At 41.5% G+C, this 23,003-nt stretch overlaps 1 protein-coding gene across 1 annotated transcript in view; it reads left to right on the forward strand.

Annotated features, from left to right (window-relative positions):
* The first annotated feature begins 663 nt into the window (after positions 1–663).
* The window catches only part of LOC143475150 (macrophage mannose receptor 1-like), a 44,415-nt gene continuing 22,075 nt past the window's right edge, over positions 664–23,003 (forward strand). The window contains exons 1-2 of the mRNA XM_076972899.1: positions 664–803; positions 12,668–13,069. Coding sequence (XP_076829014.1) covers positions 731–803; positions 12,668–13,069 — 475 coding nt within the window. The 5' untranslated portion in view covers positions 664–730. The remainder of the gene's footprint in view (positions 804–12,667; positions 13,070–23,003) is intronic.

The raw sequence follows: 23,003 nt of genomic DNA on the forward strand, positions 1-23,003 counted from the left end.
CCCACATCGCCCCTAGCAAAAACCGGCCCTGATAACACGTTCAGACATACATACTACAAGGAAGGAAACAACTCAACTATGGAAATGAACAATTCTCACACTCTCTGCACTGTTCAAAAAATTACTTCTCTTTGCGTGGTGCTCCAATTTAATACGAAAGCCCCGTGCCCTTTTGTGGGCTAGGCCACACAGCCATTGGTGGCCTCAAAACGAGGAGACCTGCCAATCAGACAAATAGTTAAATTATGTGGGGGAAACAGGGGAAACAGCATGGCTACCCTGACACACGTAACAGTTATTATGCATTAAAAATGAAGACGTTCAGTTATCATCTGTTTGTACTGCTGTTCCTCTGCATAGCTTTGCAATACACCCTTCAGTTCGGTACATAAGTGAATTCCTGCATCTCTGTAGATGACACGATTTACTTTATAATATCAGGCAAAATTCTTGCAGAATTTCTTTATGGGCTACATACATTATTAACTGGTGTCTGTGTGGAGGCCGTCTGAAGGGTGTCCACATGAAAGATTAACAGCAGATAATACTCAGTACAGAAGCACACTAAGAGCATAGTTCCTGTTTTTAACACTAACCGCAAAAAGGATTCACACTTCAGTCTTAACTCAGTGAGAGGTGTGTTTTAGTGGCACGCAGTCTGGGCTCAAGTGGATAAATACACTCCTTTTTTGGATTATCCTTCTTGGATTATTGTTATTATGAATTAAAAATGAAGAGGTCCAGTTATCATCTGTTTGTACTGCTGTTCCTTTGCATGGCTTTGCAATATACCATTCAGTTCGGTATGTGAGTACCTGCATCTCTGTAGACATCTACTTTATAATAATATCAAGCAAAATTCTTGCAAAAATAATTTTTTCGTGAGCTACACATTATTAACTTGTGTGTGTGTGTGTGTGTATGGGGGGGGGGGGCTGTCGGGAGGGTGTTCACATAAAAGATTAACAGCAGAGAATACTCAGTACAGAAGCACACTAAGAGCAGCATAGTTCCTGTCTTCAACACCCACCGCAAAAAGGATTCACACTTCAGTCTTAAACCCAGTGAGAGGTGTGTTTTAGTGGCACGCAGTCTGGGCTCAAGTGGATAAATACACTCCCATTTTGGATTATCCTTCTTGGATTATTATTATTAATAATAATAATTAAAAATGAAGAGGTCCAGTTATCTTGATTAAGACTTCAAATAAGAAGACTCAGCAGTGGTCTTGCTTGTGCTTTTCATACTGTTGACTGTTTACTGTTGACATTTCCTGATTTTTACACACACAAACAAGCTATGTTCATTAATGAAATGGTGCAGTTTAGATAAAACATACCCTTTAAATACTATGTCCAGATATTAAAGTCTTGTGCTGATAGTTTTGGTGAATGTCCATGCTAATCTTCCTTGCTAAATTTAGGAGGGATTTTTCCCCTGCTTGCACAAGAGAGAGGCAAAGCACGAGTTTTTAAAATACAGAGGGTAACGACAAGACAGCAGGGAGACTACTGCCATGACAACTGCAAAGCCAACAGTGAAGGAAAAAAAGGAAACATATATAGCATAAATATATAAATACATTAGTTAATAAAAGGAGGAGGTGCAGTAGATGCTGTATGCAATGCTCAGCATGGAAGCACACTCAAGGCAAGACAAGGCTACTTTATTTTAATAGCACTTTTGACAGACAGATCGATCAATCCCGAAGGAAATTAGGGTGACATTTGTCTAGAGAGCCAATTGCAGATAGAAAATCACTGAATTGCTTGAAGACAATGCTCTCAATTATTTTCTCAATAAATGATAGATCTGAGATAGGTCTGTAATTACTTAGCACAGTTGCCTCCAAATATTTCGTTTGTAACGGAGGTTTCACCACTGCAGTTTTTTTAGTGCATTAGAAAAACTCACTATAAAAGTGAAGTGTGTTCTATCTGAAGTATGCCATCTGCTGTTGAGTGAAAGACATTCTTTTAGCAAAAAGTAGTATACTTAAAGTTAATTTTATTAAGTATACTTCAGTATAAGTATAAGTATAGCAAGTATACTACAGACCATATACTTTAAGTGTACTAGAAGGTATACCAATTTTTTACTTTTTCGGATTAATTGGAACATTTCTAGTTTATAAAAGTATACTTTAAAGTTCATTTTAAGTTTTCAAAAGTACACTTTGTAGTATAAAACTAGTATACTCATCTATATGCTATCAATGTACTTGGTATATCCTTCTCGTATGCTTAAAGTATACCACAAGTACACTTATCAATATACTGCCATTGTACTAGTTATACTTTGAGTCTATTTTTATTGTATACTTTAAGTATACTGTTATTTCACTAGTTTACTTTAAGTTTGCTTGGCATATTACTTGTAGCTTACTATTTATGTACTTGAAATATACTCCTTAAAGTATTCTTAAAGTTTACTGTATGTACACAAGAGTGTGATGCATTTACAAAATCACAAGACAGAATGGTGAAAACAAGTTCGATATATTTTCAAACATTTCACACATTTCAAAAACAAATACATATGAAATAAAGTCCTTCCTTACTGGAGAAAATGAAAGGAAAAAGTGCACATTTGCATATTAAAAAATATAAACATAATGGTCTCTCCAAGATCAAGTCGTTGTTTGTAAAAAGTGGTAATGTGACGCTGGGGTGCGAGATAAGGACGAGGCACGGAGTCCTATCTTGCGGTACACGGCACTTTATTTAACACATGAAAAGCACAGACAGCGCACGTGAAACACTTATACACGTAAACATGATCGACTCTGACAAAGACGAGACACTGCACAAACGCACATTAAATAGACAAACCACATAAGCCCCGAGTGATCACGAGACGAGCCACAGGTGAGACCAATTAACACACAGACACAACCACACCCACGAAGATCCACAGTCAATGACTTGACCTTATTATGCACTTGGAGCAAGATATAGTAAGTATTAGTACTTTGTGGCAGAAAGATGTAAAAAGTATACTAAAGTATAAGTATTAATGTACTTAGTCTTAGACTTCTGTTTATACTTTTCAGTATAGGCCAAGTATACTTCACTATACTATTCTTAAGTATCTAAAATATAGTTTATAAAAAGTCACCTTCAAGTATACTTCCCCAGTTTTAGTAAAAAATAAGTATACTCTTAGTAGATAGATAGATAGGTACTTTATTGATCCCAGAGGGAAATTCCTGAATTCCAGTAACATGACAAATTACAGCAGCAAAAAAGGTACATGACAAAAATTACAGCAGCCAAAATTAGTAGTGGAAACAATGTGCAATAATGTGTGGAAATGGAAGTAGTGCAATAATACAATAATAAAGTGAAATAGTACAGGTAATACAAAATAGAGATACTGAAAATAGAGGTAAGGTATGATTTGGGGATATGACGATTAGAGTGACCAGAGGAGGTGTCACAGAGTTTGTAGCCTGCTGTGCTGAGATGAGTTAAACAGTCTTATGGCCTGGGGGACAAAAGACTTCCGGAGCCTGTCGGTGGAGCAGGACTTGGACAGCAGTCTGCCGCTGAATGAACTCCTCTGCCGGATGATTGTGCTGTGCAGAGGATAGTGAACATTGTCCATGATGCTCAGCAGTTTGTTTAGGGCTCTCCTCTCTGCCAGTGGTTTTAGGGGCTCCAGCTTTAAACCCAGCACAGAACCAGCTTTCCTCACCAGCCTGTCAATACGTCCAGCATCCCTCTTGCTGATGCTGCCTCCCCAACACACTACAGCATAGAAGAGGACGCTGGCTACCACAGACTGGTAGAACATCAGCAGGAGTTTCTGGCAGATCCTGAATGACGCAAGCCTCCTGAGGAAGTACAGTCTGCTCTGGGCTTTTATGTAGAGGTGGTCGTTGTTCACTGACCAGTCCAGCCTTTCGTCCAGGTGCACTCCAAGGAACTTGTAGGACTTCACCATCTCCACATTGACCCCATCAATGGAGACTGGCTGCTGAGAGGGCCTGGACCTTCTAAAGTCTATGCACATCTCCTTGGTTTTGGTGATGTTCAGCTGTAGATGGTTAGCTTTGCACCACACCACAAAGTCCTCAATCAGGCTTCTGTACTCCATCTCCTGTCCATGGAGTACACTTGAATCAACTTCTTTTTGCTAAGGGTAGGTCGAGGGTCAAGGCTGCATGTAGATGATTTAACTGTCTCAATTAAGAATTCATTGTTAACTCAAAGCAGCATAGTTTCAGTCTTTAAAACCCACCACAAAAAGCATTAACACTTCAGTCAGAGGTGTATGAGAGGTGTGTGTTAGTGCCATACAGTCCGGGCTCGGGTGGACAAAAAACTCCTTTCTTGGATTCTTGAAGTATGAAGAGGTCCAGTTTTCATCTGTTTGAACCAAGGTTATAATAGTTAATGAAAACAAATGAAAAAGCGAAAACTGATATTGAAAAAACATTTTCGTTAACTGAAATAAATAATAACGGTTAAAAGAAAAAACGATAACTAACTGTAACTGTATTAAATGTTTAGAAAACTAACTGAAACGTTCCGAATTATAGATAGGATACCCTTCGTTTTCTTGTTTTTCAATTTATTTATAAATCTGGTGGACTGATATGAATTCGAGTTTTTTCACTAGAAGTTTTACATTAGCTGGCAGAACCGTACGGCACCTCATGGTCCGTCATGTTGTTTCTTGTTTAGAGCTCCTGTTCACCATGCTAGTCTGCAAAATTACGACTTTTTGTGAGGGATTCTTTTTTTAATATGACTATGAGAAAGACTATGTCTTGTAGTGGAAAGAGGTGATAAAATATAGCCTATGGAGTAGTTTTCAAGAGGAAAAACCCCACAAATCTTAAAGCTCACACAATAGAGTTAATTGCCAGTACCTTGACAAGTTAGCCTCTGAGTAGCTCCGCCAAAAGAGAAGCACCATCCCGGTGTTCTGTCGAATTTTCCTACTCGTCGAAAATTCCTACCTAGGCTTACTGCGCATGCGCAAGTCACTATTATGTCATGATTTTGGTAGCTTAATGATGTTTTATAATGACATTTAGGCTGTCCTAACTATAGTGTTAATTAACTTAATGCTGGTTTATAATGACACACAGGCTAAAAACATGTTCATACAAAGATGTAAACAATCCAATTTGCTTGTATTAATATTAATAACAATACATGAATACACAAAATAAAACTTATTTTATTATCCTACCTTTTAAACGCTGATTTGCGCGACATTATGACTTTTCCATAAGGTAAACAAACTCTACAGAGATACGTCTACAAATACGCGATGCCCTCGTACACGGTAGGAAAAATTGATAAGGTAGGAAAATTCGACAGAACACCGGCTAGGTACAGACCCGGCTGCAGAAACATTTTAAAGGGGGGGGCATTGTATTTTTTCAGGGGGGCACATTTTTTTCAAAAAGCCTTTTATTTGCTTAAAATTGAACAGCGGCTCTAGGGCGACTCCAGTGCTGAGAAACAACAATCTGTCAATAAAATCCCAAAATCTAAACAAACAAACAAAAAAAAAACAATAGTGCAGTGCTTTGTTCATTCAATTAAATTAAAAGTCAAATATATGCAAAAACACATGCAGTGAGAAACATAAGCACTGATGTGAGAACACTGACTGAAGTAAACATTCATGCTAGGAGGGTTAACTACAACAGCTAGGGAGTACAAGGAGCAGAACAGAGAACTGTTCTGCCTGCAAGAAACCTAAGTTTGTGCATGTGAGGGAGGAGGTGTGGTGAGCAGAAAAAGGTTTACTCCACTTTTAGTAGAGTGGCAGACGGCGTTTGTGTAGTGTGTGAAACCTTCTTAAGACACTGTCCTTCCATTCATTCCTAAATTTCTGAGTCAAGTCCTTCTCAAATGCCAACTGGATCAGATTGGCCTTGCGTTGATGAAGCATAGTTTGGCGATGCTCCGTGAAGACATTTTTAAGAGTGGAAAACGAATTTTCACAAGATGCAGTGCTGGCTCCAAACGTCAGGCCATGTTTAAAGGCTGTAAAGACAGTAGGCATTGCTTCCAATGGCTTCTGGAACTGTTTCAAAATCTGTAGATTAAGAAATAAGATTAAAGTCAACATAATTACAAACAGAATGATTCTCCAGATAACATATATTGTATGACACATTATGTTGAACAATAAATGATTATCTCACTTAACCAAATCATGTTAGGTTTGATGTGTGATTTTTATAATAGTTTTATGAAAGCCCGATGCTGAAATATCCCAGTTTATTTTAAAGACCCCACATGACTGTGCCATGACAATATAGACTATTTAATCATCTGGAGCATTGTAGCTTTGAGATCTTTGAATACAATAAAAACAATACAGAACGTTTGCCTATAGCCTTAATCACCTGTTTCATTGTCCACTTCTTCCCATTTGGTGGAGAAGACTCTTTCATTTGTGTCACAAGGAAGTTGCGGGCCACCTCGAATTCGGAGTCCACAGCAGGTGTCTTGGTGAGGTCAAGTAAGGGCTTCACCTTGTTGACATCCAAGAAGGTGGCATGCACAGGATCCAGGGCACTGAGTGCCTCCATCAGGTCACAATGATGTTTCCCAAAGCGATTTTTCATTTCCTCACATACTGAGTCAGTGCAACTATAATAAATCCTGCGTAGTTCTGTTTCATCATTACGATCGACACGTGTCCTGATTTCCTCAACAACATAGTCGGCAAAGGCAGTTTTCTGAGCATCTTCTCTTTGATGGCCTTGTTGTGACACTGTCACTCTGTGCTTGGATTGCCTGGAATTCTGTTTCAGTGCGGATATTCTCAAGACAGGTGATTGCACTGCTGATTAGCTGGATAGCTAGAAGACAATACAAACCCCCTTATTGTTACTGTACAGAATACAATTTAAAGTGTAGTACTGCATGAAAAGACGCAGGGAAATGAACCAATAGAAATCCAGCCATAGGTTTTAAAACTCTGTGTAACACACATATCAAAACAATTGTTCCTGTGGGGATGCGCAAGAAAATTTGTAATTATTACATTTTAAAAGATAATATAAGTGATTTTACTACCTTAAGAAATTAACTGAGTGATTTTGAAAGATTATATAAAGTTGATTGGATTTTAAGGGAATACTAAAATAGAATTTATTGCAAATCCTTTAAAAATGGATAATGAGTTGAACGAACGTAAACCTCAAACTGCTTCTACTGAACCAGAAATAGAGATGGAGCAATGAATTAAATTTTTACTCTATTTTGCTATTTTTATTAAACTCTTTTTAACACATTTAATGTTCATTGTGAAGCACTTGGTGTATGTAACTCTTTGTTGTAAAGTGATGCGAGCTGCATTACTTGAATGAAAGGTTCTATACAAACAGTTTATTATTGTTATTGTAAATACACTGTAACTTTGCTCAGTAGTAGATATAGTTTTTGCACAGTCTGCATTAAAAATAAATATATTTTTTCACCTGTAAGCAGATCCATGTCTTCAGACTGCAACATCTTGTTTGGGGGATCAAGATATGCAAGGATCTTTTGCACCATCTCAGCAATGAATTTAAAGCTGGGTTCAGACATGCTCTTCCACAATCCTGTTGCTTCAATGCGCAGATCTGCTTAATAAATAATAAATAATAAATTTAATAAATAAAACTTAATATATTTATGCAGGAGAGTTATTCACACAATACAGCTTTATTATTAGCAGCTTAATTAGTCCTAATTAACATACCTGTAGCAAAATGTCCACTCCATCGTTGATCCAATAGGCGCTTGAGTGTCTCTCCTTTGTAGAGAATGGCAACAGTTGGTTTTCTGCAGAACTTGTACAGCATGTTACACACACTGAAGAAGTCAATCACAGCCTTTTCAACTGCCAGGGCATGGATGACCACCAAATGCAGCTAATGATTATAACAGTGGACATATGGTATCTCTCTGTCCAGTTTTTGCTGCAGCAGTTTCTGTACCCCTCCATGTTTACCTGACATGAGTGAGGCACCATCATACACCTGACTGAGGATTTTCTCGGGGTTCAGGCCAGCTCTGGTAAGTTCTCCTATGATGATGTCAGTCAGAGTAGCTGCATCTCCTTCGTCAGCAGTGGCTATTGATAGGAGGCGCTCAGTTGGTTCAGATAGTTCATTCAGAAAGCGGAGAATTATGGATATATTCTCTCTCCCTGTTGGGTCTCTGGTTCCGTCTGCTTTTAATGTGTAGAATGATTCACCAACTTCTTTCACTATGTGCTCTTTTACTAAAGCACTCATCACATCTATTAGGTTATTCTGAATGTCATGACTTGTGTATGTTGCATTGCGAGGAATAGTTTTTGATATCCTTGCTAATTCAGCGTCTTTCCTTAATGAAAACTCAAATAAAGACAAAAATAGTCCACATCCATCCTCATCCATGCCACTGTATGCATCGTGGTCACCTCTAAAAGGCAGTTGGTTCACAGCAAGGAATTCCACAACATCAATAATTGCAGACAGATAATATCTGTTGCGCTGCAGTTGATCATTGTTAATTAATGTTGAGATTTCTTTAATTGTTTGAGTTCGTCTTTCCTTGTCCCTCCACATGGCCTCACAAGCCAGGTGCTCCTTAGAAGCAGCATGTTTGTTTAGTCCCTTTCCAGCTTCCACTGCATGCCTCCAGTTGTGGAAACCAGTCACAGTGAAAGTTGGATCACCGTATCTGGATCCTTGTCCCTGAAACATTCTGCATGGGTAGCAGTATGCAGCATCTGCCTGAACTGAATACTCCAGCCAAGTAAAACGTCCATACCATGAACTGCAGAATGACCTTTTTATCCCGGAGAAAATGCGCGAAGGAAAACTCTGCAAGAGTGGTCTTTCTGGGTTTTCAGTGCCTAGGTCATTAGGCTGCGGCCTGTTTCCATTTCTCCTGGCAGATGTAATGTTACCACAAACATCAGTGTTGTTGTTGACGTCATCACTCACGTTTGGCTGAGCACTGCTCGGTTCTGCTCCTTGTGCTCCCTAGCTGCTGTAGCTAACCCTCCTAGCATGAATGTTTACTCCAGTGTTGACTTCAACGCTTACGTTTCCAACTGAAATGAATGGTGCTGCTTCCTGTCCATTCTCATGTACTCCAGTGTCACTTGTTGTCCTCTTATTTGTTTGGAAATAAGTCCGAATATCCATGCCACACGAACAACGGTGAGCGTAGCTGTTTCTCAAGTATGAACTTTAGTCAGTGACCCGCCCCCCTCCAACTGTAATTGGCTATAACGTTGCATTCCTTCACTGATTGGTTGAATTGTATGACTGACAAACTGAGATAGGAAAAATAGAAAGATGGTCACTCAGAGGTGAAAACAAAACAAAACAAAAAAACATATACGGCTTCCAGTCCAGTCAGGGGGGGCATAGCTGACTCTGTGGGGGGGCACTGCCCGCCCATGCCGCCGGGTCTGGCTAGGTAGCACCGGGAAGGAGACAACCATAATGGGTCGTTTTCACCAGTGATGTGATAGCTGCTGGTTAGTTAATATGCAGGAAAACTGCAAGCGGGAGGATGCACTAGTTCAGTGGTTCCCAAACTTTTTCTGCCGTGCCCCCCTTTAGTAGATGAGAATATTTTTGCGCCCCCCCCATATTGACTAGGGATGCACCAATTCACATTTTTCACTTCCGATACCGATTCAGATATCTGAGGCTTCGTATCGGCCGATACCCAGTGGCGGACTTAGCAATTTGGGGGCTCAAGGCGAAATTATGTAGGGGGCCCATCAACATTAATATGCAAGAAATAAGTCAGCTAATCAGGGGGCCCCTACAGTGGGCTGCAGTGGGAGGGGCCCAAGGCAGTTGCCTAGCCATAATAATAATAATAATAATAATTTCCACTTCTATAGCGCCTTTCAAAGTACCCAAGGACGCTGTACAGAGAAATACAAAAAAAAAAACACAGACAAGAACAGACAATAAAAAGAAAAAGAAAATCCCATAGAACAGACCTAAGTTCAGGAAGTTGTGAGAAAATGTTGATTAAATAGGTGGGTCTTTAGTTGAGCCTTGAATGCGTTAAGAGATGGTAAGAGACGGAGGGAGAGGGGAAGAGAGTTCCAGAGAGTCGGAGCCGCCACACTGAAAGATCGACCACCCATGGTGCTTAACTTGAATCTGGAAACAACTAATAGTCCAGTGTCAGATGACCGAAGCCGGCGAGTAGGGACATAGCGGTGCAAAAGATTAGCCAGATATATGGGAGCCAAACCAGAGAGTGCTTTGAAAGTAAGTAATAGAATTTTGTACCGGATACGGAGACTTATCGGAAGCCAATGAAGACGCTCTAAGACAGGTGTTATATGGTCGTACTTCCTTGACTGGATCAGAACACGAGCAGCAGCATTCTGAACAGTCTGAAGGGACCGAAGAGACTTAGAGGGAAGACCATAGAAGAGAGAGTTGCAGTAGTCTAGTTTGGAAGTGATGAGAGCATGAACCAAGGTTTCAGCAGATGTAGGAGACAGAAATGAACGTAGGCGGGAGATACTGCGGAGTTGAAGGAAGGCTGATTTAGTGAGTGAACGTATCTGAGGTTCGAATGAAAGAGTCGGATCAAACAGAACCCCAAGATTACGTGCAACAGGTGACGATTTGACCGGCATACCAGCAACAGTAAGCGATGTATTGGCAAGGGGAAGGGCCATAGACTTAGTGCCAATAATAAGAAACTCAGTCTTATGGACATTTAATAAAAGAAAATTGGCATGTAGCCACAGGTTGAGGTCAGATATACATTTAGTGATGGATGGGGGTGGGAAAGGTGCATGAGGCTTAAAGCTGAGATAAAGCTGAGTGTCATCAGCATAGAGATGGTATTTTAATCCATACTGTCGTAACAACTCACCGAGTGGCAGAATATAAATAGTATGCCTCTATGCAAAGACCGCCTCTGCCGATACCGATCTGATAGAGTAAAACTGTGCTGAATCGACTTAAAGCATTTTTTTAAAACACAGACATACTGAATTACAAGTTTATTGAAAACTCTGCACCAGTATAGCACACTTAAACACACATAAAACATGTAAAAACAACACAACTTGCATTTGTTCAGTCAGTGCAATTATGAATATAACATTGAATGTAAAATAAATAATACCAAAGAACCTGAAACTTACAAAAACAATAGGTTCACAACTTTGGTCAAACATGAAAAAATAAAACTGCAAGAAACCTTTTAAATGGTTCAAGAATTCTAAATATAATTTAAAATAAATAAGGAGATGAAATAAGAGAAACAGCAATACATATGCGGCTAGTTTGCAAGCGCAGACATCATGGCCGGAGTGGGCCACTTTTTCAGCCCGGGAGTTTCATGCGCAAATCCGGCCCAAAATTATATTTCCATCCCAATCGGCCCAAACTAGAGATTGACATGAACCGGCCCATCGGGAATCCTCCCGAATCTCCCGATTAGTCACTCCGGCTCTGGCAGACATCACGCAGAGCACAAAGCATGTAACGGCCAGAAATATGTGTACTGTCTCTTTAAGGGAGCAAGTTGAGCGCACGTATGGAATATTGTTTTTTTAGCTTTCTGCCGTAGACCGAGTCAGACCACTGCTCTTTATTTTATTTCTGTAAGTAACGCATTAAATGAGCTTTGGACAACTCACCAGTTCATGTATGAACAGTGAAGTATTGCTGGAGCCCAGGTTTATTTTGGTCAACCAGCAAAAAACGGACTAAGTGGAATACCACCAGCGCGAGTCTTAAGGTTGAACTAACTCCGAAAAGCAAGCAATACAAGCATAGAATTAGACTGAATAGATCTGTTTTTATGGATCGGTCACATTGTCCCCGATACCCGATCTAGAATTTTTTCAGATATTAAAATCGGAATCGGTGCATTGACACGTGCACGTTTTACTTTCAAGCTCCGCGCGCCCCCTGCAATAGCTCCGCGCCCAACCTAGGGGGCGCGCCCCCCACTTTGGGAACCACTGCACTAGTTAATGTGTTGAGACTTGATGTCGACACGACTGTGTGACTCGATTGCCTTCAAAAAGTTTAGCTTTTCACTTCACCAAAATAGGGTTATGTTCCTATGTTCGTGTTCGTCCTTAGTCTGGCAATTTTCAGAAACAGTATTGCACATTTTGCATTTAAGGCTGCTATCTTGTGGACTTTTACAGTATTTGTGGACAGTTGGTTGTTCAATAGTAATTGAATGCATTTTTTAAATGGTATCTTTTGATGAGATTTTATTACACAATAATTACTTAGCACCTGAATCCTGCACCTGACAAAAAAACCAAAGTATGAAAAAACTAAAACTAATGAAAAGTAAACCAAAACTAGCAAACATGCTCTAAAATCTAACTGAATTAGAAAAAAAGTCACAATTAAATAAAAACTAAACTATAATGAAAAATCCAAAACTATTATAACTTCATCTGCGTGGCTTTGCACTACACCACCAGTTCGGTATGTAGGTGAATACAGTCATCCATAGATTAATTATTAATTTCTTGCTATAATATAAACTTTATAATAATATCAAGAGCAATTCTTGCAAGTATTTCTTTATGGGCTGCAAATATTATTAACTAGATTATAAAAAAGGAATTATATATACATTTTTTTATGATGATTTTTTCAAAGATTATCAAGATTCTGAACACAGGCATCTTCACCCCCATGCAGGCAGTAGGGATTTTGTCATCTACAACAAGGATCAGGACAAATGTGTACTGGTATCGGAGGGGAATGCTGTGCAGGCCGGTGACTGCGACCCGACGGCAAACACGCAGCACTTCCGCTGGATCTCCTCGTCACACGTGATCAGTGTCTCGCACCAGCTGTGTGTCGGGGCGCAGGGCCTGGAGGAGTGGGTGCGTGTGGTCCTGGAGCCCTGCAATGACCACAGCCCCACGCAGATGTGGGAGTGCAAGAACGAAACACTGTTTGGTTTGAAAGGCCACAATCTGCACTTCAACTACGGCAAGCGGAACCAACCCAATGTGCTGCTGCACACGGGTACGGGACTATGGAGTCGCTGGCAGATCTATAGGACCAAGGAGAACTTGTGCTCCCACAGACATGAAGGTAAGACTGGCTCAAGTAATCTTTTTCCCCCCCATCAAGTACTACAGTTACAGATGTTTTACTAGAACAGATCACATTATTTAATGCAGTAAAGTTTGAACATTGAACAACACATAAAGGACACTTTATGTTTTTTCAGCAAACAGTTTATGTGAAATGAAGGCCAACATAGTTGAGCAAATTGTTTTATTATTTAAGCTTTTCATATATCTGCCAATGTTCATTGATTCTAGGAGTTCTTCATTTGGTTTTGTATATCAGCGTGCAGAGCCGGCCCTGACCAATGTGGCGCCCTAGGCGAGATTTTGGTTGGTGCCCCCTGTATCATCAATCATCGGGTTGATTGTGTCACTATTAAAGAAACAAATAAAAAGCAAATGACTTAAATATTACCATATAACAAGCAATAAATATAAAGGTGTTGCACAAAAAATATTTTAAAACTATTTTACATAACGTAGTGCAGAGAACAACTTTTAAATATTAATAATAAATTTTAAAAAATAAATTAAAAACAACTACCACCAGTGCAAATCAGGGCAATTTGCCTACTGCAACATTATTATTTCAAAAGTGCATCCACAATGAACAGAGGAGCATATGTGTGTTTTAGTATATACAGAGGTGGGCAGTAACGAAGTACATTTACTTAAGTACTGTACTTAAGTACAGTTCTTGAGTATTTGTACTTTACTTAAGTTGATTTTTTTAAAATACTTATGACTTTCACTTCACTACAGTTGAATAACAAATACAGTACTTATCACTCCACTACATTTCTGTCCAGCTCTCGTTACTCGTTACTTCCACACAGGCCCGTTGACAGTCTTGCTGGGGCCCGGGACAAGAAAATATCATGTGCCCCCCCCCCCGGCTTACGTCATTTGAATTTTCTCTGTAGCAGACAATCCTTGTGTTAGGTCATATAGTATATAATATAGCCACACATCAAAGCTGTTTCTGACAGCTGACTGGTTTATACTTGACGCGGCGCGAGCGGCGCGAGGGTCCGCGCGGCGAAAATGACGTAATCGCAGTGGCACCGAACGTACGCGAGGGTCTCGATTCGCGATTCGATTCACGAGGTCGTGCGCCTCTCGAATTTTGTAACTTCGCGCGCGCCGCGCTTCAGCGCAATGAACAAAGTCATGTTTGCAGGGTTCATACCAATGATCTATATTGGTTCATACACCTTTATAAGGTGGAATTCAAGCACTTGTACGTCACTTTAAAGGTCCATTTCAATATTTCCCTGAACGCTAAACTTAATTAAGTTAAATATTTATACATATACTCAAAATAATTCGCTTTTTATTTACATTATTTAATGGTTGTTTATTTTCAAAATGCCCAATCTTAACGTCTTCACGTTCTCTCATGTTTCGTCCTGGAATTACATTTGTTGTGAAACGAAGTAGTACTTTAGCCTAAATTCCAGCACTTTTCAAACCTGGAACACAATGCAACATTAAAATTCGTCAGGTAAATGTTTTTTCTTTCTTTTCTGCGCTCCAGATTTCTGTTTACTTTAACTATCCTCCACTGTATTTCCCGCTGTTGGGCGGGTACCAGCCGGTTACAGTCGGTGCTGGATCAAACAATTTTTCAGTGGGAGGAGGGGGTGTATGCACTTAATGGAAAATATGCAGATAAAAAACATATATATTTTAGCCATTGAGCTTATTTTGAGTACAAAATTTTATATTAATGAAAGATTTCAAGATTATTTAAAATTATAGACTTTAAATAAAAATTAAATTGCTGGGCTCTTTGATGGGCCCCCCTGGCCCTGGGGCCCGGGACAACAGACCCGGTTGTCCCCCCCTGTCGACGGGGCTGCTTCCACACACAACTCTCCTCCCCTCCCTCGATAGTATTTTCACAGGTGACAGCCTATCAGCAATCAAGGATGTGTCTGTGAGGTGTAAAATCAAGTTCGGTGTCGCTAGTCGTTCTTTTCCTAAATACCAGCAACATGAGCGGAGACGGCGGTGATGGAGCATGCCAGGGTTGCCAACTTTTCAAGATCGCTTGGAGGGAGATTTGAACCTGGACTTGGTGGCGAGTGTAAATTGTTGATCGGGGGGTGACGAACGTTACCAGGGCGGTGAAAAATGGACACAAATTAAGTATTATATCGCGATCGCCGGTGGTTGATAGATATAGATCAGAGGTATCTATAATAATAAACTAGATAAACTAGATTTTTTTTCGGCGTGAGATATCGGAACTGTGGCGTGAGAGTGTGTGAAAACGGTCAAATGCGTGTGTCTCACGCTCAATGCGTGAGAGCTGGCAACCCTGGCATGCTCTTTTGCACCCATGGCCGTATCTCGACAAAATGTTCCAGTTTTCTGAACGGATGAATCATTCCTATCGTTTTAAATGCATGCTTTGTTTGCCAAAAACAAACTATATCACTGCATACCAAAATTCACCGTCCCACCTGAGGAAGTATATTACGGTATGCAGACTAAATGTTTTGTTAAGTGACTATGTAGTCAGAGGAGCTTTGCAGTAAGGCTAGTGAAATGACTTTGCCTGCTCACTCCACTGCTAGGTCTGCTAGGATCACTATAAATAATGTGTCACGTATGGCTACGCCCCCTCTCCCCGCTGTCACTCCAACGTCTCTGTTCCTCGTGGTTTTGTTATTCTCTGCCTGTTTATCCCGCCCAGCTCGTTGTCTCTGATTCCTCGTTTGTTACCACGCCCCTGTCATCATTGTTTGCACCTGATCCATGTTTGGTGTTCTGTGTATATATAGTCCCTGAGTGTCCCTTGTCCCTTGTCGGTTGTTTTGGATGTTTGATTGTTCTCTCCCTCGCGCTGTTGTATTCGTGTGCCCTGTTCCCGGTGTTATACTCTCTGTTGGTTATTTCTCTGTTCTGTGTTATTTCAGCCTGGTTTTGTTTCGTGTCTGTCTTCATCATGCCCCTGTACCTGTCTCATCTGGATGGCTCTCCCGTTGTGACCCCTGCCCGTGACTTCGACTACGATTATGGAATGCCCTGTAATAAATCTCGCTCTTCTCTGCGTTTGTGTCCGTTGCCTATAAATTGTAGTTTCCAGAATATGATGACCACTCCACAACAATCAGGTAATATTAGATATTTAGGCATACATGTATCTGCTAGACTTTTAGACTTAGTGCAGTTTAAGTCCTTAGATTCAAACATCTCAACATTTCTATGGAAAAACAAGCCATCAAGAATAATTGAAACTTTGTGTGGCCCGTAGTAATACAGCAAACCCGACTACGCCACCTGGGGAATTTCACCCCAGGACATATATTGATGTAAGCCAGGGGTGCACAACATACGGCCCACGGGCGCCTCCGTTGCGGCCCGCCAGTTGATAAATAATTTGGCCCGCCTTCTGGCTTCGTGCCTGAATTTGAACGACGAACCAACAGTGTTGTTTTTGGGCTACTTTTGAGTGGGGCTACCGCGGGAGTTAAAAGTCAGCACTAAGAATCGATCACGATATAATACCTAATGGAAAATGGAAATGCAAGAAACTCGACCAACAGCGTATCAAACGCAGCAAAACAAAACAAAATACACAATATGATAAATAAAAGTAAGTAGAGTAGAGAACCAAACAGAAACAAACAAGACACCTAACCAACTGCGTATTTAACGCAGCCAAAACAAAACAGCAGCGACTCCTAATTTCACTAGGTAGGTATTAAAATATTTCTTGTTAAAACACGAATTGACGAATAGCTGCTTCCAGGACCGCCCATTCCAATCGTAACCCGGACCAGTCACTGGCGACGCTCACACGACCTTCGGCCGCTGCTATACACAGCTCACACCCTGTTAGCTGTTGCGCCAACCCACGTTACTCCTACAATGAACAACTATTAGCTGCATGAACCACCAATAACCAACAAACTATGAGGAATACCGCGTACCTACCTCCGTATAGGTGCTGCTCCAGCACAACCAGGTTACAGACGTAATAAGCTGCCGTGAAGCCACAACAAACGTAGGGCTACACCCCCTCTCCTAGCTGTCACTCCGGTTTCCCTGTTCCTCGTGTCTGTGTTGTTGTTGTATTCGCCTCCCTGTTCTGCCTCGCGCAGATCGTTACAAAACGGCTACAATGTCTAAGCCATTTTAGGGAGCTTTGCGGTAACGCACCGTCAACAGAGTGGAAAAGAGAAGCTTGCATGAACCAGCACACCAGCACACCCATTAATGTAAAATCCCAACCCCAAAGTACACCACCTTTAAAAGCAACCTACCGTTCAATGACTCAGCCCAGTCAAAACATACCACAACAGAGTGAGGATATGCCTACCCCCAGCCAGACTGGCATACATTGCTACCGGGGATTTTCCCGGTGGGCCGATGGGTTAGTGGGCCGGTGGGCCGCCGGTGGTTTAACTCAGCCCATGGAGGAGCCACTGCCGCGCACTGCGGCCCCGGCCCGTAGTCACGCTGCTGTTTAACGGTGCCTTACCTCCCCCACTCCAGTCAGACTAACCTGCTCAGCGCGGCCGCGGACTGGGCCTGTAAACACATGAACGAGTTGGACCGGGCCAGCTGATGCGGGCTGACGGTATGCAGCAGAGATCAGAAAATAATCCAACTTGTCCCAGAAAATCCGGGCCGGACTACGAAAACATACAGCAGTTTAAATTGTAGATAACGTGTTATTTTAAATGTACTGCTGTCGCCTCTGCAACGTCTAAGGCACCATGTGCAAATTACCTTAACACGGTTAACACGGACGCAAGTGGCGGTCTTAAAGGTTCCAGAGCACTGTGCACTGTTTTTTTAAGCTATTGAAATTCTTAGATTAAAACTAACCACCACAAATAGGTAAGAGGAAGAAATATCCACGTTAGAGTTGTAGGTTGTTCTTTAGGATGCACTTTGCGTAAAACAACTTGTTTGGTGGTCTTATGATGGACTATTTAAAAGCCACTATGTGGCTTTGTAATCATAATATTGCTGGAATTAATATTGTCCATGACAATAAACGCCATCATATACACTACGTGCCATGTATAGATTCATATACAGTATATATACACACACTAGATTCATATACAGTATATATATATATATATATATATATACCAGTAGCGAACCGTGACTTTTAAACCTGGGCCCGCTGGCATACCCCCCCCCCCCCCCCCCCCCCAAAAAAAATGTCTCTCCTAATCAACTGCAATAAAGAAAATACTGAGACGATGAGACGACAGTACAGCTTTAGAAACGCAACAAACTATAACAGTACTACTAGACAACTTCTTAAGCAAAATAAGGTTCCAACAAAATAAGGTTCGCAGCTCCGTGTTCCTCGGAAGCTGTAAACAACGCGCACGAGGGCATCAAACGAATGAATCGAGACCTCAAACCACACAAAACCAACAAAATGATATAAAACAAAAATAGTCACTAGCAACATACACATCAATCAGAAAAGTAAACCAGTAATGGTTCATAATATCGTTTTATTAAATGCACCTTCATATTACTCAAACAGTATCAGCAGCGCAGACACAATCAACCCAACTGGCACGGCGGCCTAAATAATGACAAACAATAAACTCACCCTCTCATAATCAGGGAATTACTTGAAAACGAAGTCCATTCTTCTGTCCTTTTGGATGAAGTGATTGATGGCAGGGTCATACAACTGATCCTTTGCTTTTAAGCCCATTAACAGTTCTTTCTCAATTGAAATCAATGCCAAATCTGACAGACGGGTCTGTCCAGTCGTGTTCCGCGAGAAGGTTTTAATGCGCTTGAGCGCAGAGAATGATCTCTCCACAGAGGCAGTGGACACAGGGATGGTCAGGATGAGGCAGGTGAGGGTGTACACCTGTGCCAGGCTGTCTTTCAGTTCTTTCTGAAGAAGAAACTGGTGAATGTCGGCCGGGCTTTTACCCGCAAAGTCAAACATGCCGTACATAACACTGAGTTCCGTGTGAAGTCGGTGCTGGTCAAAATACGCACCGTAGCTCTCCATTAAACTTGAAAGTGCAGCATTGGGAAACCGGTCGCTGTAATGCCCAAACTGTTGTGGATCCAGAAGTGCCAGGAACGCAAGCTTTTTGTGGTCACTAAAGCGGTTGGAAATCTGCGCTAAGAGGCTGTCAATTACGCTGCTGTGGAGCGCCCTGTACCGCGCACAAATGTCTCTTTGAGCACCACGGCCACGCGGAGGGCCAACCAAAGTCTCGGTTTCCGTGTAGACTGTGTCGAACTTCTCTTTCTCCCTTTCAATTGTTGTGTATAGCTCATCCACTCTGGCCAGACAGAACTGGATATCGAAGCCTTTGTTCTGGAGAATTCCAAACACAACATCCGAGTACGAGAAGATGGCATGGAAGGTTTTCAACCAAAAATTGAAATCAAAGCTGGCAAGGAGGGTGAGGAATCCATCGGCACAATGGACAGCGTCATTATCAAACTCTGCGTGCTGGTCTACGATGTGCTCAAATACCTAGGAGAGTTATACAGCTTTTATTTTACAGGAAAAAACATACTTTTATAAACATATCATTTGCATTTATTTTTGTCTTTAATATCAACGCTATCCTCTGTACTTTACATGTTTTCTAAATGTCATTTCCTCATTCTGTTCATTCAATATATAATAATAATATTATAATAGCATCATTATTATTATTTGCATATTATTATTATTATTATTATTATTATTATTATTATTATTATTATTATTATTATTGTGATTCTACCTCTCGTAATTCCCTTGCCTTCTCTGCCACTGTACACACCAGACGAGAATTGAATTGCCAGCGAGTAGGAGCTACTCGTGGAAGTCTTCGCCTGCAAATATCATCTAAAATTTTGGTGCGCTTTGATGAGCGGCTGAAAAAAGATGCCAATCCAGATAGATGTGAAAAAAAGATCTTGCACTCTCTTATCTTGGAGGCTCCTTGTGCCATCACAAGATTTAGAACGTGGGCATAGCAGTGAACGAAGAGGGCTTGTGGAATGGTTTCTTTCACTTTCGCTTGCACCCCGTTCAAACCAGATGCCATCACAGCTGCTCCATCGTAACACTGAGCGACCACTTTGTCAACACAGCCATAATTCTGCAAAAAGTCCAGCAGTCGCGTAGCTATGGCCTCTGCTCCCCTGTCCTCCGTCACATCTTCAAACTTGAAAAAACACTCTTTTACGCCATTCTCAGTGACATAACGAAGCACATAAGACATCTGGGCCACGTTGCTAATGTCTGTTGTTTCATCCAACATAACAGCCACAAAAGGAGCCTTCCTCACCTCCTCCTTCATGCTATCTGTTAGGACTCCAGCAACAGCGCTGATCAGGTCATTCTGGATTTTCGATGATGTGCCGCTGAACACCGTTGATGTGGCGAGATGAGAGCTCAGGTCGCTGTCGTATTCTGACACTAAATCCAGCAACTCCAGATAATTCCCCTTGTTTGATGAGCCTGCTCCTTCATCGTGGCCCCGGAATGGCAACTCCTGTTTCCCCAAGAACAACACGCAGTTAATAAGGCGTTTCAAAATGCCCCGGTTCTTTCTAACCTTTTCGTTATGAGCAACGACCTCCCGGCGTTGTTGTTCATCCAGCTGTAGCTCTATCCTGGTTCCCCCAAATGTTTTAAGCCGAATAGTAGCTTTTAGATGACTTGAAGCATTTTGGTGGCGATGGGCTGACTTGGATAAACTTCCTAAATCGCAAAATCCATCTTTAGCCCAAGATCCGCTCTCAGCCCCAAATAGTAAGCAATCCCAGCAGTACAGCTTCTGCTCCCTGACCGAGCCGGTCATCCAGGGATATCGCGCATAATTGCTGGAGTTGAAATGCCTCTCAAAAGCCATAGTTTTTTGCACCAAATTAAGCTCCGGTGTAGGTCGTCCTTTGTTGATTAACTCCAACTTCTCATTAAAAGTTAACCTTGAAAACGGTTTGGATAATACATTTGCAACGGTGTCCTCCTCTGTAGCTGCAGTGCTAACTTCGGCTTCCATCGTGATCGTGACTCAATAAACTAGCTAGCGGTGGTACGCTGACAGCTACCGGCGCCACAGCGGGCGGAAATTATCAAACAGTTAAGCCCGCCCACTAAGAGGGAAGATATGATTGGTCAATTTTACTGTCATTTGAAACTGGTATGCGCTGAATTATAACGGCCTGGCCCTCTGTAAACGAACAGCGGGCCTCACAGTCCTGATTGGTGGAGACACAGGCTTCCACTTAACCCCTCACCTTCCAACACAGATTGAATAGACACGGTGGGTGAATAATTTATTTGCTTATATTTTTAATTGTTTAGATGTCGATTGTCAAACTGTAATTAGATAAAATAAAATTGGATAATTATATATATAATGTTTTAAGAATATTTTAGGCCCTCTGAGAGGGCGTAGAGGGCCCTGACGGTTCCCCACTGATATATACACACACACACACACACACACATATATATATATATATATATATATATATATATATATATATATATGTATATATAGTGGGCCAGTCTGTCAGGAACTCCCGGGCCACTTTTTCTCCCCAGTCCGCCCCTGCCCCCAGCACCACCGTTAGTGTTGCCACCTGTCCCGGTTTTCCTTCTTTTTAATATTCGGTCCCGGCAAAAAAACTAGGTTAGTTCAAACCACGATTCAGACTGTTTCTGCACACTTTAAATCTGTTTTTTTCTCACTGTGTCCATTTAAAACCCCTCCGGTAACATTTTACGTTCGCCAATCGCTCAACAACTTACGTTCGCCGCCACCCCCGCTCAACAACTTGACAGTGTCCTTGTTTTTTGTCAGACCTAGGTGGCAACCCTAACCACCGTACGTATAAATATGCTAACTGAACACCCACTCTTAATTAGATCCACTTGGCGCTTACGTAAAGGGAAGGGGGAGGGGAATGGAAACACCACACCACACTGACTACGGTTGCCGTCACGACTCACAACCCACTCGTAATCAATTCCAGGCTTCACCTGTTACATTCACAAAAGCCAAAACTCAATGGTTGCTTAGAACTACCAAATTTTTATCATTATTTCTTAGCCAATAGATTACAGTACATTTTAAAATGCATCAAATATGACTTAATAGACAGTCCATGGTTGGACATAGAACAAGCATTCTGTAGGAACATAAAACTCTCAGACCTACCTGTAACAATCTGCTTGACGCAGAGCAGGGAGGCAGACACAAACGCTGAGAAGAGCGAGATTTATTCAAGGGAATTCCATAAACAGAGTCATAGTCACGGGCATGGGTCATAACGGGAGGGCAATCAGGACAAGAGATATAAATAGACATGACGAATAACAACAAGGAGGACTCACAGACCAGGCAGGAACACACGGAGTTTGCAGGGGAAACAACGAGGCATGGAACACAAAACAACCGATAGAGGCATGGGAAATACAAGGACTATAAATCAGACCCTCCAGAAAGTCGTGATGTTGCGATTTGCAACTTCAACGCAACTTCAAGCAAACCCCGTGAATTCAGGGCAGTGTGGCAACTTCAGCCAATCACCGCAACTTTCCGGCAAATTTGACCAATCACTGATGTCGTCTTGATGTGACGTCGACAAACTCCTGCCTTACTTCCGTATATACGTTCAAGAGGAGCAGACTGAAAGCAGCATGAGCGACGAAAATAACGGCAAAAAGATCGGGAAAAGTAGTATCCCAGTACACTACATGAAAGCGGGGATAAACTGTCCAGATCCGACCCGCGAATTGATTATCTATGGCCCCCTGGATGATATTTAATTACTATTAGAACCGGCCCGCAGGCCACAGCCGCCCGATGGTGTTTTGCACGCACAAACACTACATTCCCCACAATGCAACAGTAGCCCGCGAAGTCACTGCAGCGCACGCAAGCGGCGAGGGTCTGAGATAAAGTTTATAAGTTTAAACTTTAAACTGAGAAAGTTTAAAG

Source organism: Brachyhypopomus gauderio, chromosome 14, assembly GCF_052324685.1.
Source record: "Brachyhypopomus gauderio isolate BG-103 chromosome 14, BGAUD_0.2, whole genome shotgun sequence".
NCBI lineage: Eukaryota > Metazoa > Chordata > Actinopteri > Gymnotiformes > Hypopomidae > Brachyhypopomus > Brachyhypopomus gauderio.